The 15903-nt window shown below is 41.1% G+C and overlaps 1 protein-coding gene across 14 annotated transcripts in view; it reads left to right on the top strand.

The window, feature by feature from the left end:
* Positions 1 to 15903, top strand: part of SLC23A2 (solute carrier family 23 member 2) — a 142756-nt gene that overhangs the window by 66046 nt on the left and 60807 nt on the right. For all 14 annotated transcript variants that reach the window (XM_070588863.1, XM_070588861.1, XM_070588862.1 and 11 more), the window contains one exon: positions 4039 to 4137. In XM_070588863.1, the coding sequence (XP_070444964.1) occupies positions 4039 to 4137 (99 nt within the window). The remainder of the gene's footprint in view (positions 1 to 4038; positions 4138 to 15903) is intronic.

Consider the following 15903-nt stretch of genomic DNA (forward strand, 5'->3'; position numbering starts at 1 on the left):
TTGATTCTTAAAATTAAAGTTCACATTTTTGGAAGAAATGGACCATTAGAATAGCTTATTTAATAAGCCAAAGGGGACTTCTTAGTAAAGCAACCTGGTGTTTGAGTAATGTTCTGTCACTCCTGCACGTTCACATGGTAGAGACGGCAGGTCAGAGCAGCCCCGGGCCTTCCCCACCTCCTGTGGCCTCGTCTCCCTCTGATGCCGAGTCCCTCTCCCTTCAGTAAAAACCCACTTGTTTCATGTCCCACTTGGTCCAGAGCTTCCCAGTTTCCAGCCTTACTCCCATTCCCAGCTGGGGCTCTGGCAGAGTGCGGAGCAGGGGTCTGGGGGGGAAGGGGCGCCTTTTCCCCCATTTGGGGATGAGGGTGGCATGGGAGAGGCAGCAGGTCAGCTCTGGAACATGAGGCTGACAGGATAAAAGGTGTGCTCCGAGGTCCCCGGGGATGGCTTGACCTGTGGAAATACATTAAAAATCGTAGGTCAGTAATATCTACTGTTAAATAAACTTCCCACACTGGCCTGGGAGAGTAGGCTTCCTTTATGGGATGATTTTTATGGATCATACATGTTTTGAATTGGCTTACAAACCTCTCATACCAGTTTGTCCCTCCATCCCTCCCTGTATCAGTCTCTTTGGGACTGGCACCTCCATCCACCCAGCCACCCAGGTGAGTGAACTGGACAGCGGCCTGGACTCCTTACCCGCCGGTGTCCAGGGCCGGGGTGTCGCCCATCGTACTGCAGTGGCATCTTCCCCTGTGCCCACCCCACAGAGTTGTGGTGCTGTGGCTCCTATCTGGGCAGTCCCCAGGGGCCTAAGGCCACATCCTTGCTCTCTCCTGAAGACTGCCTTCCCCAGAGCACTGTTAATATCTTGGTCTAGGCCACTGTCCCTTCTTGTGTGACAGTAGCCTCAAAAAGGGTCTGCCTGCCTCTGTTCCTGTCGTCATCCCGTTTACTTGGCCCCACCTTTCCACCGTCCTGCTCCAGGCAGAGTGGTCACCCAGAACATACATCTGCTCATGGCAGGCTTCAGGGCTCTCTGCTGCGTCCTGTGTTCAGTCAGAATTCCTTAACTTGACATCCGCTCCAGGTGGAGCTCCTGGGAGGTGGTAGGGCGGCATTTTCATTGCCTGGGCACAACAGGTGCTCAAACATGGTTTGTTGAATGAATATGTGAGCCTTTTCCTAGGCTGGGGAGCATCTGCATTTTTTAGTAGTTATTTATTTAATTACATGTGTGTGTGTATGTGAGTGAATGGAGCAAGTCAGGGGAGGAGTAGGAGTTGCTAACTCCTACCAGAGTCTCCTCTTTGGTGCCACAGATGCAGATAAAAAGGAAATTATTGAGGTGAAATTCACACAACAAAATTAACAGTGTAAGAGTGAACAATTTAGTGACATTTAGCACATTCACAGTGTTGTGCAACCATCACCTCTGTCTAGTTCCAAAGCCTTTTCATCACCCCAGAAGGATGATGAAGCAGTTGCTCCCTGCAGCAGCTGGTAATGAGTGCAGGTGAAGGCTAGTTTTAGCTAGAATAGGCCATTAAATCAGACCTGGGTTTCTCTGATGATTTAGTAACTAGGTTGTTGTTCTAAGAGAGTTCATCCTGAGTGTGTGTACTTCTTGGCTGCTCAGTGGGTTGAGTGCTGCTGTGATAGGACTTGGAGCCTGGTTCTAATAGTAAGTTAGTTTCGTGTTCTGAACTTGAACTTGGCTGGGATCATGTATCCTGCTGGCAGCTAGTTTTACAGGCAAACGTCAGGAACGCAGTTGTCTTTTATAGGAAGCTGTAGCATGACTTAGAGTTTTCAAAGCAACTCCTTATTTGAAATGTTATAAGAAAATTTTGCCCTGTAAGAATTATGTGCTAGTTAATTGAGCTCTTTAGCCTACTTGAAAACTAGCCTCAGACTTGGGTTATAATCTGTATGACCTTGAATGAGGAATTTTTCTCTGGCCTGATTTCCTCAACTACAAAAATACGTGGATTGAAATCTCTCTGGGCTGCCTCAATCCAAGCTGTGCTGCTTGGATCTTTAGTCTTTTTAATTTCTTCCCTGTTGTAAAAAGACATTGTTCTCATTTTGGAAAATTGCCAAAGTATATGAAGGGGAAAAGAGGGTAAAAATGGCCTCACAGATTAAAGATAGCCACTGTTACTATTTTGGTGTATATATTTTTTATCATCAGTTTAAAAAAGCAATATACAGATAACATATGAATGCATATTGATTGTGAAAGATCTGAATGCTAAGGAAGGGTTGGGAGTGAAGAAGGAAAGGCGCACATCTTTCCTGCTTGCCCCTTGGGCAACCTTCCTATTGGTCTGTGACTTTTCTGGATCCTTTACCAAGCATTCAGACAGGTAGGGAGGTTATTACAATTTTATTTTATTTGTTTAGCATAATTGGCGTAGTTCAAGGCTTAATGCTTTGTGACACTTTTTTTAATAGTATTTCTTGGAGTTCTTTCCTTGTCAGTACATCAGTTTTATTCTTTTGAATGGCTGAATATTATTTTTGAAATGCACACACCATAATTTAATAATGTCTGTCTTTTTGATGAACATTTAGGTTGTTTCCAAGTGTTCAGCATTTTAAATAATGTTGCAGTCACCAACCTTGAACATACATACCACTTGCCTGGATATTTCTAGGGGATAAGTTTCTATGAGAATAATTGCTGGCTCTGAGGAGATGCCTGTTTGAAATCCTAGTGCTAAATTACCCTCCACGAAGCCCATTCCACCAAGAACATAATCTCTAATAACTTGGAGCTTTTCCCCCACACCCTGGTCAGCACCAGATTCATCTTCTAAAATTTTCTCCTAATTTATGTAAAAAATGAAATATTATTTTAATTGGCATTTCTATAGTTTTAAATGAGGCTGAACAGCTTTTCATGTGTTTTCTTGGATATTTTAACTTTTTTTCTGTGAATTGTATACTCCTGTCCTCGCCCATTTCCTTTGGGTTGTTTGTGTTATGGATTTGTAAGTCTTTTCCATGAATCACTGATCTGGACCCTTGGTCCGTTGTGTGTTACACTGTTTTCTCTTATGCTGTCACTAGTCTTTTGTGTCTTTTTAGTGTATTTTACAAACCAGAATCTATACTTTTTGTATACTTTGTCTTTTTATCTTCTGCATTTAAAAAATGTACTTGTGCTGTTATTCATATGTTTATACAATTATTTTCAGTATTGTTTTTTCATGATAGATTCCTAGAAATGGAACCGTTTGGCTAAAGACTAAGAATATTTTAAGGTTCTTGCGACAGGCAGCCAGGACCTAAGATGGTATGTTGGCCCCCCCCCCCCCCCCCCCCCCCCAGAGCAGGCATGAAAGAGGTTGTGACTTGCCAGGTGCCCAGATGTTGTCTTCGAATCATCTCAGGATGAGTTCTAGTCCTTACCTTGAGGGCCCAGAAAGTCAATTTTGTTGGCATAGACAGCGCCCAGCCCTGCCCAATGCCACAAGCAAATGTGACACCAGCAGCCTCGTTGTCTTAATCACAGTGAGACGTATATGTAAGTTAGGTGAATGGCAGGGTGTGAGTTGCTCTGACCAGCACGTTTCCTCCTCCCGGGGATGCTGTGTGAGAAGTCATCATGAGGGGCTTACTTGGGAAGGGATCTTAGCCAGGGCAGCTCAGGATGCCTCTCCCCAGCTCGGAAACAGCAGCTTTGGCCTCTCAGCCCAGCCTCCGTTGCCCCTGGAGGACACTGGGGCCCCCACTTCTTGTGGTTTCTTTGGCTGGTCCATTTCTGGTCTCCCTCAGCTGTTCATGCAGCCTCACTCTATGGGATACATGGTGCGTTTTTCGATCATAGACACACATGTGGCCACTGTTGCAGCACACACTTGCCAGGAGTTTCATTTCAGAAAACTCAAAGCTTGGCTAATTTGGTAGGTGAAAAATACAGTTTTTGTCTTTTATGAGAATTGCAAAAGACTTTTGGGGACAGTGTTTCCATATAGCAGAGTGGTGTACGGTGAAACAGCTTCTAAATGGAGTGTTTCTCTTCAGGTGGTGATAAACGGAGGTGCCACGTCCAGCGGTGAACAGGACAATGAAGACACTGAGCTCATGGCAATCTACACGACAGAAAATGGCATTGCAGAAAAGGTACCCCCTCCTCAGCCCTACCCACTCACCTGCCACCGCCTCAGATCCTGTACAGGGACATGGATGTCCTTCATCTGGGGGTTTTGTCTTCTTCCCTCCTGAGTGGGTGTGTGCCTGGGTGGGTGTGTTCCCCTTGTAATGGAAGTAGAAGAAGTCATGAGGAATAGGAGTTATTTTTTTTGTTTTACTGGCAGTTAAGGGGAGACCCCTATAAAGGTCCTTATCTAGATATTTTAAAATGCCTCAGCTGGGTGCCAGAGGGAAGTGGTTAAGAGTTTGAGGTCTGAAATTGGGTCTGGGTGCTACTGTGACTCAGATCCTAAGGGAATTACTTAAGCTCTCTGGCCATCAGTTGCCTCCTCTCTAAATGGGTATAAAAATATCAACATCTGTCTTAAAGTTGTTGTGACGATTAAATGAAATAATATATGTAGGGTTATTAGCATGTGTACATACTGTGTGTGCGGTAGATAAGAGAGTGAGAGATCCAGCAGGTAGTTTGTGTAGACCATGAAAGTGCCTTGGACAAAGCTCTTTGACCAAAGCAGTGGACATCACACACGGAAGTGGGGAGAATCTTTTTGGCCTCGTGCCATCTCCTCGACAGGTCAGTCTGTGTGACCATATTCGTCAAGGCTGGGAGAGAGCTGCTCACAGAGGGTCCAGGCGCCTTCATTTCTTCCTCTTTGTACCTGCCACTGTGCCTAACACATATGGAAAGTTTGATGACATGGCATTTCCAGATTGCATTGCAGCCCTGAGTCTTCCCAAATTCGTTTGAGTTTTATTTGATAGACTTTTAAAACAGATTTTATTTTTATTGTGAAAATTTACTAATTTAGTCAACTATATAATGAGGCCTTGTATTCTAGCACCACTCTCCTGTACTGTAGACAGTGTGTACTGTATGTTCTGTGGCAGACTACTAGGAAGTTCATACATACAAACAGCACCCAGCTGGTGTATTAGAGCAGTAATTTTAATTTTACAGTGCAGTCACTAAAATGATAAAGAGCAAAGAAATTATATTGAAATTTTGAAATAATCAAATTTTTGTATCTGTGGTTTCTTTCTTTTTCTCTTTCTCTCTTTTTTCTTTCTTTTCTTTTTCTTTTTTTAATTTTTGTTTTTATAGCAGTAACATTGGATTATAACATTATGTAACTTTCAGATGTACATCATAATATATTTCGAATTCTGTGTAGATTACGTCATGTTTACCACCCAAAGACTAATGATAATCCGTCGCCACACACATATGCCTAATCTCTGCTTTAGCCCTCCCCCTCCCCCCTTTCCCCTCTGGTAACCACCAGTCCAATCTCTGTTGCTACGTGTGTGTTTGTCGTTGTTTTTATCTTCTACTTATGAGTGAGATCATACGGTATTTTACTTTCTCCCTCTGACTTATTTCACTTAAGATAATACCCTCAAGGTCCATCTGTGTTGTCACAAATGGCTGGATTTCATCATTTCTTATGACTAAGTAGTATTCCATTGTGTATATATACCACATCTTCTTTATCGATTCACCCCTTGATGGGCACCTAGGTTGCTTCCAAGTCTTGGCTATTGTGAATAATGCTGCAATGAACATGGGGGTACATGTATCTCTATGCATTTGTGTTTTCAAGTTCTTTGGATAAATACCCAGCAGTGGAATAGCTGGATCATATGGTAGATCTATTCTTAATTTTCTGAGGATGCTCCATACTGTTTTCCATAGTGGCTGCACCAGTTTACACTCCCACTGGCAGTGTAGATGGTTCCCTTCTCCGCACACCCTCTCCAATACTTGTTGTTTAGTGTCTTGTTAATTATAGCCATTGTGACCCGAGTGAGGTGATATCTCATTGTAGTGTTGATTTGCATTTCCCTGATAGTTAATGATGTTGAACATGTTTTCATGTACCTGTTGGCCATGCATGTCTCTTCTTTGGAGAAATCTCTATTCAGATCTTGTGCCCATTTTTTAATTGGGTTGTTGGTTTTTTTGTTATTGAGATGTATGAGTTCTTTGTATATTTTGGATATTAACTCCTTATCCAATATATGGTTTGCAAATATCTTCTCCCACTTGTTAGGTTGTCGTTTCATTTTGTTGATGGTTTCCTTTGCTGTGCAGAAGCTTTTTAGTTTGATGTAGTCCCATTTGTTTATTTTTTCTTTTGTTTCCCTAGCCTGGTCAGACATGGTACTTGAAAATATGCTTCTAAGACTGATGTCAAAGAGTGTGCTGCCTATGTTTTCTTCCAGAAGTTTCATGGTTTCAGGTCTTACATTCAAGTCTTGAATCCATTTTGAGTTGATTTTTGTTCGCGGTGTAAGATGATGGTCTGCTTTCATCCTTTTGCGTGTGGCCATCCACTTTTCCCAGCACCATTTATTGAAGAGACTCTCCTTTCTCCATTGTATGCTCTTGGCTTCCTCGTTGAAAATTAGCTGGCCATAGATGTGTGGGTTTATTTCTGGGCTCTTGATTCTGTTCCATTGATCTGTGTGTCTGTTTTTGTGCCAGTACCATGCTGTTTTGGTTACTATAGCTTTGTAGTATATTTTGAAATCAAGGAGTGTGATACCTCCAGCTTTGTTCTTTTTCCTCAGGATTCCTTTGGCTATTCGGGGTCTTTTGTTGTTTCATATAAATTTTAGGATTCTTTGTTCTATTTCTGTGAAAAATGTTATTGGAGCTTTGATAAGGATTGCATTGAATCTATAGAATGCTTTAGGATGTGTGGACATTTTAACTATGTTAATTCTTCCAATCCAAGAGCATGGAATATCTTTCCATTTCTTTGTGTTGTCTTCAATTTCTTTCAACAATTGTTTTGTAGTTTTTGGTGTACAGATCTTTCACCTCTTTGGTTAAGTTTATTCCTAGGTATTTTATTCTTTTTGTTGCAATTGTAAATGGGATTGTATTCTTAATTTCTCTTTCTGCTACTTTGTTGTTAGTGTATAGGAATGCTACTGATTTTTGTATGTTGATTTTGTATCCTGCAACTTGACTGTATTGATTTATCATTTCTAAAAGTTTTTTAGTGGATTCTTTAGGGTTTTTTATATATAAAATCATGTCGTCTGCAAATAGCGACAGTTTCACTTCTTCTTGTCCAATTTGGATCCCTTTTATTTCTTTTTCTTGCCTCATTGTTCTAGCTAGGACTTCCAATACTATGTTAAATAAGAGTGGTGACAGTGGGCATCCTTCTCTGGTTCCTATTCTTAGAGAGATATTCAGTTTTTCTCAGTTGAGAATGATAATAGCTGTGGGTTTGTCATATATGGCCTTTATTATATTGAGGTATTTTCCTTCTATACCCATTTTACTTAGAGTTTTTGTCATAAATTGATGCTGTACCTTGTCAAATGCTTTCTCTGCAGCTATTGAGATGATCATGTAATTTTTATTCCTGCATCCCTGGAATAAAACCCACTTGGTCATGGTGTATGATCTTTTTAATGTACTCTTGTATTTGATTTGGTAGTATTTTGTTGAGGATTGATGACCATTGATGGTCATCAGTGATATTGGTCTATAATTTTCTTTTTTTGTGTTGTCCTTGTATGGTTTTGGCATCAGGATAATGTTGGCTTCATAGAATGAGTTAGGAAGATTGCCTTCCTCTTCAATTTTTTGGAATAGTATGAGAAAGATAGGTATTAAGTCTTCTTTGAATGTTTGGTAGAATTCACCAGGGAAGCCATCTGGTCCTGGACTTTTATTTTTTGGGAGGTTTTTGATTACTATTTTGATCTCCTTACTGGTGATTAGTCTATTCAAATTCTCTACTTCTTCTTGATCCAGTTTTTGAAGGCTGTAGGATTCTAAGAATGTATCCATTTCTTCTAGATTATCCAGTTTGTTGGCATATAGCTTTTCGTAGTGTTTTCTTATAATCTTTTGTATTTATGAGGTGTCTGTTGTAATTTCTCCTCTTTCATTTCTGATTTTATTTATTTGAGCCTTCTCTCTTTTTTTCTTGGTGAGTCTAGCTAAGTGTTTGTCAATTTCGCTTATCTTTTCAAAGAACTAGCTCTTCGTTTCATTGATTTTGTCTATTGTTTTTAAGACTCTGTTTTATTTATTTCTGCTGTGATTTTTATTATTTCCTTTCTTCTGCTGATTTTGGGCTTTGTTTGTTCTTTTTCTAGTTCCTGTAGGTGCACTGTTAGATTGTTTATTTGGGATTTTTCTTCTTTGTTGAGATAGGCCTGAATTGCCATAAACTTTCCTCCTAGAACTGCTTTTTCTGTATCTCATAGATTTTGGCATGTCATATTTTTATTTTCATTTGTCTCAAGGTATTTTTTGATTTCTCCTTTGATTTCTTCATTGACCCAGTCGTTGTTCAGTAGCATTCTGTTTTAATCTCCACATTTTTCTGGCTTTTCTGATTTTCTTCCTGTAGTTTATTTCTAGTTTCATACCTTTGTGGTCAGAAAAGATGCTTGGTATTATTTTGATCTTCTTAAATTTGTTTAGATTTGTGGACTAACATGTGATCAATCCTGGAGAATGTTCTGTGTGCATTTGAAGAGAATGTGTATTCTGTGGTTTTGGGATGGAATGTTCTATATATATGTACTAAGTCCATCTGATCTAATGTGTCATTTAAGGCCAATGTTTCCTCATTGAGCTTCTGTTTGGATGATCTATCCATTGGTGTAAGTGGAGTGTTCAAATCCCCTACTATTATTATGTTACTGTCTATTTCTCCTTTTACGTCTGTTAATAGTTGCTTTATATATTTGAGTGTTCCTGTGTTGGGTGCATAGATATTTACAAGTGTTATATCCTATTGTTGGATTGTTCACTTTCTCATTATGTAGTGCCTGTCTTTGTTTCTTGTTACAGTTTTTGTTTTAAAGTCTATTTTGTCTGATATAAGTATTGCTACCCCTACTTTCTTTTCTTTGCCATTTGCATGGAATATCTTTTCCCATCCCTTCACTTTCAGTTTGTGAGTGTCTTTAGTTTTGAAGTGTGCATGTTGTATGCAGCATATATATGGGTCTTGTTTTTTTATCCAATTGGCTGCCCTGTGCCTTTTGATTGGAGCATTTAGTCCATTGACATTTAAAGTAGCTATTGATAAAAATGTATTTACTGCCATTTTTTTAACTTGTTTTTATTCCTGGGTGTTTTAGTAGTTCTTCTCTTGCTCTCTTGCCTTGTTGTTTGATGATTTTCTTTAGTAATATGCTTGATTTCTTTCCTCTCACTTATTTGTTTACTTATAGGTTTCTGGTTTGTGATTACCATGAGGTTTCTATGTAATGTTCTACGTATATAACAGTCTGTGTTGAGTTGATGTTCTCTTTAGCTTGACCTCTTTCTAAAAGCTCTACTCTTAATCCCCTCCTCCCACGTTTTATGTTTTTGAAATAATATCTAATCTCGTTTTGTGTGTGTCTATCCATTACCCTCTTATCATTGTAATAGGTAATTTTAGTATTTTTGTCTTCTAACCTATATATCTTCATAGGTGGTTGATTTGCTATCTTTACTGTATTTTTGCCTTTAGTAGTGATTTTATTGCCTGGTGTATGTGTTTTTTTTTTTTTAAATAATTTTTTTATCCCTATTTGTGGGTCATCGCTTTCCTGCTTAAGTAAGTCCCTTCAGCATTTCTTGTAGAACTAGTTTCTTGGTGATAAACTCCTTTAACTTTTGCTTGTCTGGGAAGCTCTTTATCTCTCCTTCCATTCTGAATGATAACTTTGCTGGGCAGAGTATTCTTGGCTGTACATGTTTTCCTTTCAGCACTTTAAATATGTCTTGCGACTGTCTTCTAGCCTGTAGGGTTTTGGGTGAGAAGTTTGCCAATAGGCATATGCGCCTTCTTTTGTATGTCACTTGTTGCCTTTCTCTTCCTGCTTTTAGGATGCTGTCTTAAATTTTGGACATTTTAATTATAATGTGTCTTGGTGTGGACCTGTTGGTGTTCATCTTCTTTGGTGCTCTCTGTGCTTCCTGTACTTGGATGTCTGTTTCCTTACTTAGGTTAGGAAAGTTTCCAGCTAGTATTTCTTCAAATAGAGTCCTGCCCCTTTGTCTTTCTCTTCTCTTTCTGGGACACCTATAGTACGAATGTTAGTGTGCTTGATGTTGTCCCAGAGTTCCCTTAGACTCTTCTCATTCTGTCTAATTCTTTTTTCTTTTATCTGTTCAGCTCGGGTGGTTTCCTCTGGTCTTCCCTCCAGCTCGCTGGTCCACTCTTCTATATCATCTACTCTGCTACTGAGTTCCTCTAGTGAGTGTTTCATTTCCAGTATTGTATTCTTCATTTCTGATTGGTTCTTTTTTATATTTTTCAATTCTTTATTGATGTTCTCACTGTGTTCATCCATCCTTCTCCCAAGATCAGTGAACATCCTTATGAGTTTTTGTTTGAACTCTTTGTCAGGTAAATTGCATAGTTCTGTTTCATTTAGTTCTTTTTCTGGGGTTTTCTCCTTTCCCTTGCTTGGAATGTATTCCTTTGCCTCTTCATTATTCTTCTTTCTCTGTGCTTTTATCTATGTATTAGGTGAGTCAGCTATGTCTCCTGATCTTGGAGAAGTGGCCTTATGTATGAGATGCCTTTTGAGGCTCAGCAGTGTGCTTCCCTCTCATCACCAGTCCAAATTATCCAGGAGTGACCCCTGTTTGGGCTACTTGTGTCCTTCTGCTGTGGTAGGGTTGCTCTTACTGCAGGTACCCAGGGAATGTGTTCCCTCCCTGGCCAGCTGTCTGTAAATTGGGTTTGGGGAGCCCCAGCACCGTTGGCTGCAAGATCTACTAGCACGCTCCTCTTGCAGTTTTCCTGTTAATTGAGTATGTACCTAGTGTAGCTGGTTGCTAGGCTCAGGGGCTTACAGTTGCTGTAGGCCTCAGGCCTCTAAGGCTGTTGTCAGCTCTCTTAGGATTGCAGCTGAGTCGGGCTGGCCCTAGGCACTGGTGCACCCAATTGTTTCAGGCTTTGGAAGGTGGAGTCAGTCCTCTTTGTGGCTGATTGTGAAGCACAGGTCTTCTGTTGCTGATAAGCCCTACCCCACCCCCCCCACCCCAGGTCCACACAGACTGTCAACACAGCCCTGGTCCATGCACACTTTCCGACCCCCTGGAGTATACCCAGTTGCCCCACTGTAAAGACCCCAACCTCTCCACCAATGCCTCCACACCCTCCAGAGTTCTCCTGGTCCTCACACAGGCCCTGCCCCACAGAGGTAGACACACTCACCTACCTGTGGAGGATCAAGGCACCCAGTCTATGCAGGCTGACAAGTAGCCTGAGGGCTTGCTGTTGGGTGGGGCTAGTCTCTAGGGTGGCCTTCCTCCCCTGGCTGAACTAGATTAAGTCTGTGCTCTAGTGGGTATGGCAGACTCCTGGGCTGTCAGGCCAGGGGAAGAACCTCAATGGCATCTGCCAGCGTCTGTGTCAGCACGCCTGTACTAGGTCACAGCAATCGCCGCCACCAAAGTCTCAGTCTCTGGAGAGAGCTCACCTCTCACTGAGATGCACCCAGAGCCAACCAGGTGAGTCTGTTTTCACCAAAAGACTGTGCAGCTGTCTTTTTGGTGATTGTAGGTTGCTCTCTGGGATGGTTGAATTTGTGCATGGGCCCTTTAAGAGCCAGGCTTTTTCGGCTTTCCTCCGATACCTTTTCTGGGGTAACCCCCATTGCAGTTAATAGCCAGTGAAGCCATAGTAGGACAGTCATCTCAGTTGTGCTGAGTCTGAAGGATGCTTATAGCGATAATGTGCCCCCGCTTAGGTCCCCACTCCTCCAGGGAGGGCTGCGTACATTGGGGTGGGTCCCGCCCAACCAGCTGTGAAGGTCCTTGGCTCACGAAGTGGCTTTTTCTCTCCAGAAGGAATTTCTGCCTCTTCTGCCTCAGTCAGGACTGTCGTTTGTTGTGAGGGTTCTTTGTATCCAGTTTTCAGTTTTCTCTCTAGGGTAATTTTTCCAGGAGTAGTTGTAACCTGGTTGTGTTTGTGGGAGGAGGTGACTTCAGAGTCTGCCTGCCACCATCTTGACAAGATCTCCATTTTCTTTCTTTTCCAGTTTGGGAGGTGGACATTTCATTTTTGACTATCTTGACCAATAATTTGGTCAAGCTATTATAAGTTTTGTAGAGCCTAATTAGATTCATGCTGAGATATTGAAATTCCTGTAGTCTTGGATTCCATGCTGCTCCTCGGAGCACAGAGAGCAGAGCAGCCGTGATTGGCATGTAGACTGATGCCTGGGGTCTGTGGCTGAGACTCACCCCACAGGGCAGGATCTGGGTGGGGGGGCACCATCTGGCTGGCTTGAGTCTCAGCATCCAGGTGGCACATGTGGTAATCAAAGTGCTTCTGAATTCACAGACTTGTTGGGCTGCATCCAATCCTGAGGTACTGGGTCCTTAATCACACAGTCACCAGGATTTCCAGGCTGTTGGCTGTCATGATTTTGGACTTCCTCCTCCGTTATCCAGGAATTGATGGCTGTCTTTTGAAATGAATAGTAAGGAGCATTAACACTTTAGGGCGTTTTCATGTCTACAACTATACCTTTTACTGATGATAGTGATCTGTTGGCAGGAAAAATGTCTAGCACGTTTATGCTAGACATTTACCTGTTTGGGTGAAAATCTTTTTCATCATCTAAACTTTAATACATTTGTATTTCCTTGAATATGTCGACGAAAATAATCCATAACCAATCTATAAATGAAAATTTGGGTGAGTTTATTCTGAGCTTAAATCTTAGGATTATAACCCGGGAGAGTCTTTCCGCAAAGGAACAGAGCACTCCAAAGAAGTGGGGGTATACAGGGTGGTTATATACCCTCAAAGAGTATGTTTCACATATGATTGAAATGTCCCTTTTGCAATAGTCACGAGGCTGCTCTGTCAGCACAGCGATTGATGGAAACGGCAGATAGGTCTGCTGTCTCAGTGAACGCTGCTGGGTGGCAGGTGTGTTGCCTCGGGCTGGGCGGTCACAGATGAGCATGAGCGCTGCAATCCGTTCCCAGCCTAAAGAAAGATGCTTAATCTTTAAGGAGATGCCAACGTTGGGAGGGGGAGAGAAGTTGCACCTTTATCTCAAGGGCCTTTGCTCTTGCCATAGGGAATCTCTAAAGCAGATATTCAAGGGCCTCAGTCAGGCCCTTTTGGAAAGACAAGGTCAGGCCGAATTAGGTTTATACCAAATGGCTTCTTCATATACTCCACTATATCCTATTACTTGCCATTTTTATTTGTCAAATACTAGTGAGATAGAGTATCTTCCTATTTTACTGGCCATTTTTCTTGTCTTCTGAAATGATGAGGATAGTGAGAAGAACTGCCTTGTATTAAATAATGCTAGTGATCTGGATCCTTGGCTGAATGCTTTAAGCAACCTGTCATATTTAATCCTCACAGCAACCCTGTCAGAAAGATGCTATCACTATCCTGGTTTTAAAGATGGAGAAAATAAAATATTCAAGTTTTCTGCTGTCTTGAATTTGTGCAAAGAAAACTTCACACCAGAGGGTGCTGCCCTTTGGGATCTTGCTTTTCAGATGGCGTTGAAAGGCTCTCTGAACGCCTGACTGGGAAATAAGAAAGCAACATTCAAAGAGAGACGAGAACTGGGGGCGAGAGACTGTCCTGCATGTTCTCCGTACTGCATGGAGATTATAGGGAGCTAGTCATTGTAATATGTTCACTTGTTTTATGAAAGCTTGACTTTCTGGGTGTCTGTTAAAACTAGTCTCCTGTTGACAGGCATTCTTTTTGGGGGAGCACTGCATTGGGGGAGTGGGAATTTGAGTCTTTTTGCTATCAGTGCTCCAGTGAATAACCTTGTACAAAGGTCCTTTCCCATACACGAAAGAATTTCTGGATGGAGGAGGATATGTATTTGTGATTCATACAGATATTATCAAATTGTCCTTCATGGAGTTATACCAGTTTTTTCTCCAACTGGAGGTAGAAGAGAGCCTGTTTCTCTGCAACATTGCAGAGACTATGTTATTAAACCCTAGGATTTTTACCAATATGGTATGTGAAAAATGTCATCAGTATGTAGTTTTTTAGGGGCCGGCCCCGGGGCCGAGTGGTTAAGTTCACGCACTCTGCTTCGGCGGCCCAGGGTTTCGCTGGTTCAGATCCTGGGCGCAGACATGGCACTGCTTCTCAGGCCATGCTGATGTGGCATCCCACATGCCACACCAGAAGGACCTACAACTAGAATATACAACTATGTACTGGGGAGATTTGGGGAGAAAAAGCAGGAAGGAAAAAAAGAAGATTCGCAACAGTTGTTAGTTCAGGTGCCAATCTTAAAAAAAAAAAGTATTTTTTAAAAATGAGTTTTAAGATTTTTATTATGAAATAATTTGACTTACAGAAAAATTCCAAAAATAATACGAAGAGTATACCTGCCATCCAGATTCCCCAAATGTTAACATTTTATGATATTTGCTTAATCATTCTCTATATACATATTATTTCTGAACTGTTTGAAAGTAAGTTACCGACAGAATGCTCCTTTATCCCTAAATAGTTTAGTCTTTCCTAAAAACAAAGACCCTCTCTTATATAATCTCAGTACAATTCCCCCAATCTGGATATTAACATTGATATAATTATTATTGATACATTAATGATTTAATTTCAGTTTTAAAATAAAAAGTGTTTAATTATTGATTAAGCTTTATTTGAATTTCCTCAATTGTCCTAGCAATGTACATCATAGCAAAATAAATACGTTAGTTAGTTTGGGTCCAGGATCCCAGTCAGCATCCCTTAGTGCACCTTATTGTTATGTGTCTCTTTAGTCTGCTTTAATCTGCAGCACGTCCTCGGTGTTGTTTGATCTCATTACCTGACATTTCTGAACAGCACAAACCAGTTCACTTTGTAGTGTGTCTCAGTTTGGCTTGTCAAGCTATAGTTTTACCTTGTATTTTTCATTAGTGAGGTTGCATCTCTTTTCACATGCTTAAGAGCCATACATATGTCCTTTTGTATACTTCATTCCATATCTTTTATGCAGTTTTACTGTTGGTTCTTGGTCTTTTTACTGACTTTTAGGAGATCAGTATGTATTAGGGAGATTCATTCTTTTCAATATGAGTTACAGATGTCACCATTTTTCTGTTGATTTTGCAGATGCTATTTTTCTTTCTTCCTTTTTTCTGAGGAAGATTAGCCCTGAGCTAATGTCCACCACCAATCTTCCTCTTTTTGCTGAGGAAGATTGGCCCTGAGCTACCATCTGTCCCCATCTTCCTCTACTGTATACATGGGATGCCTGCCATAGCGTGGCTTGATAAGCAGTGCATAGGTCTGTGCCCGGGATCCAAACCGGCACACCCCTTAGGTCTGCCTAAGCAGAGTACGCCAACTTAACCGCTATGCCACCGGGCCAGCCCCTGCTTATGATATTTTTGCCACAGAGAGCCAATGAAAATTATGTAGTTAAAGTAATGTTTTATGGATTCTGGATTTTGAGTCATGGTTAGAAAGGTCTTTTTTTATTCTACAGTTACAAGAGAATTCTCTTCTTCTAGTACTTTCATGTGTTTTTTCTGTTTAATAAATATTTGATCCATTTGGAATTATTCTTGAGAGATGGCTCCAACTTTGTTTCCCAGATGGCTACCCAGTACCCCAACTCCATTTATTGAATAATCTATCTTTTCTCCAACTGATATGAAATACTTTTGTCATGTACTAAGTTCCCACATGTCTTTAAGCCTATTTCAGGAGTTTCTATTCTGTTCAAATGTTCTGCCTATTC

Source organism: Equus przewalskii, chromosome 21, assembly GCF_037783145.1.
Source record: "Equus przewalskii isolate Varuska chromosome 21, EquPr2, whole genome shotgun sequence".
In the NCBI taxonomy this organism is placed as follows: domain Eukaryota; kingdom Metazoa; phylum Chordata; class Mammalia; order Perissodactyla; family Equidae; genus Equus; species Equus przewalskii.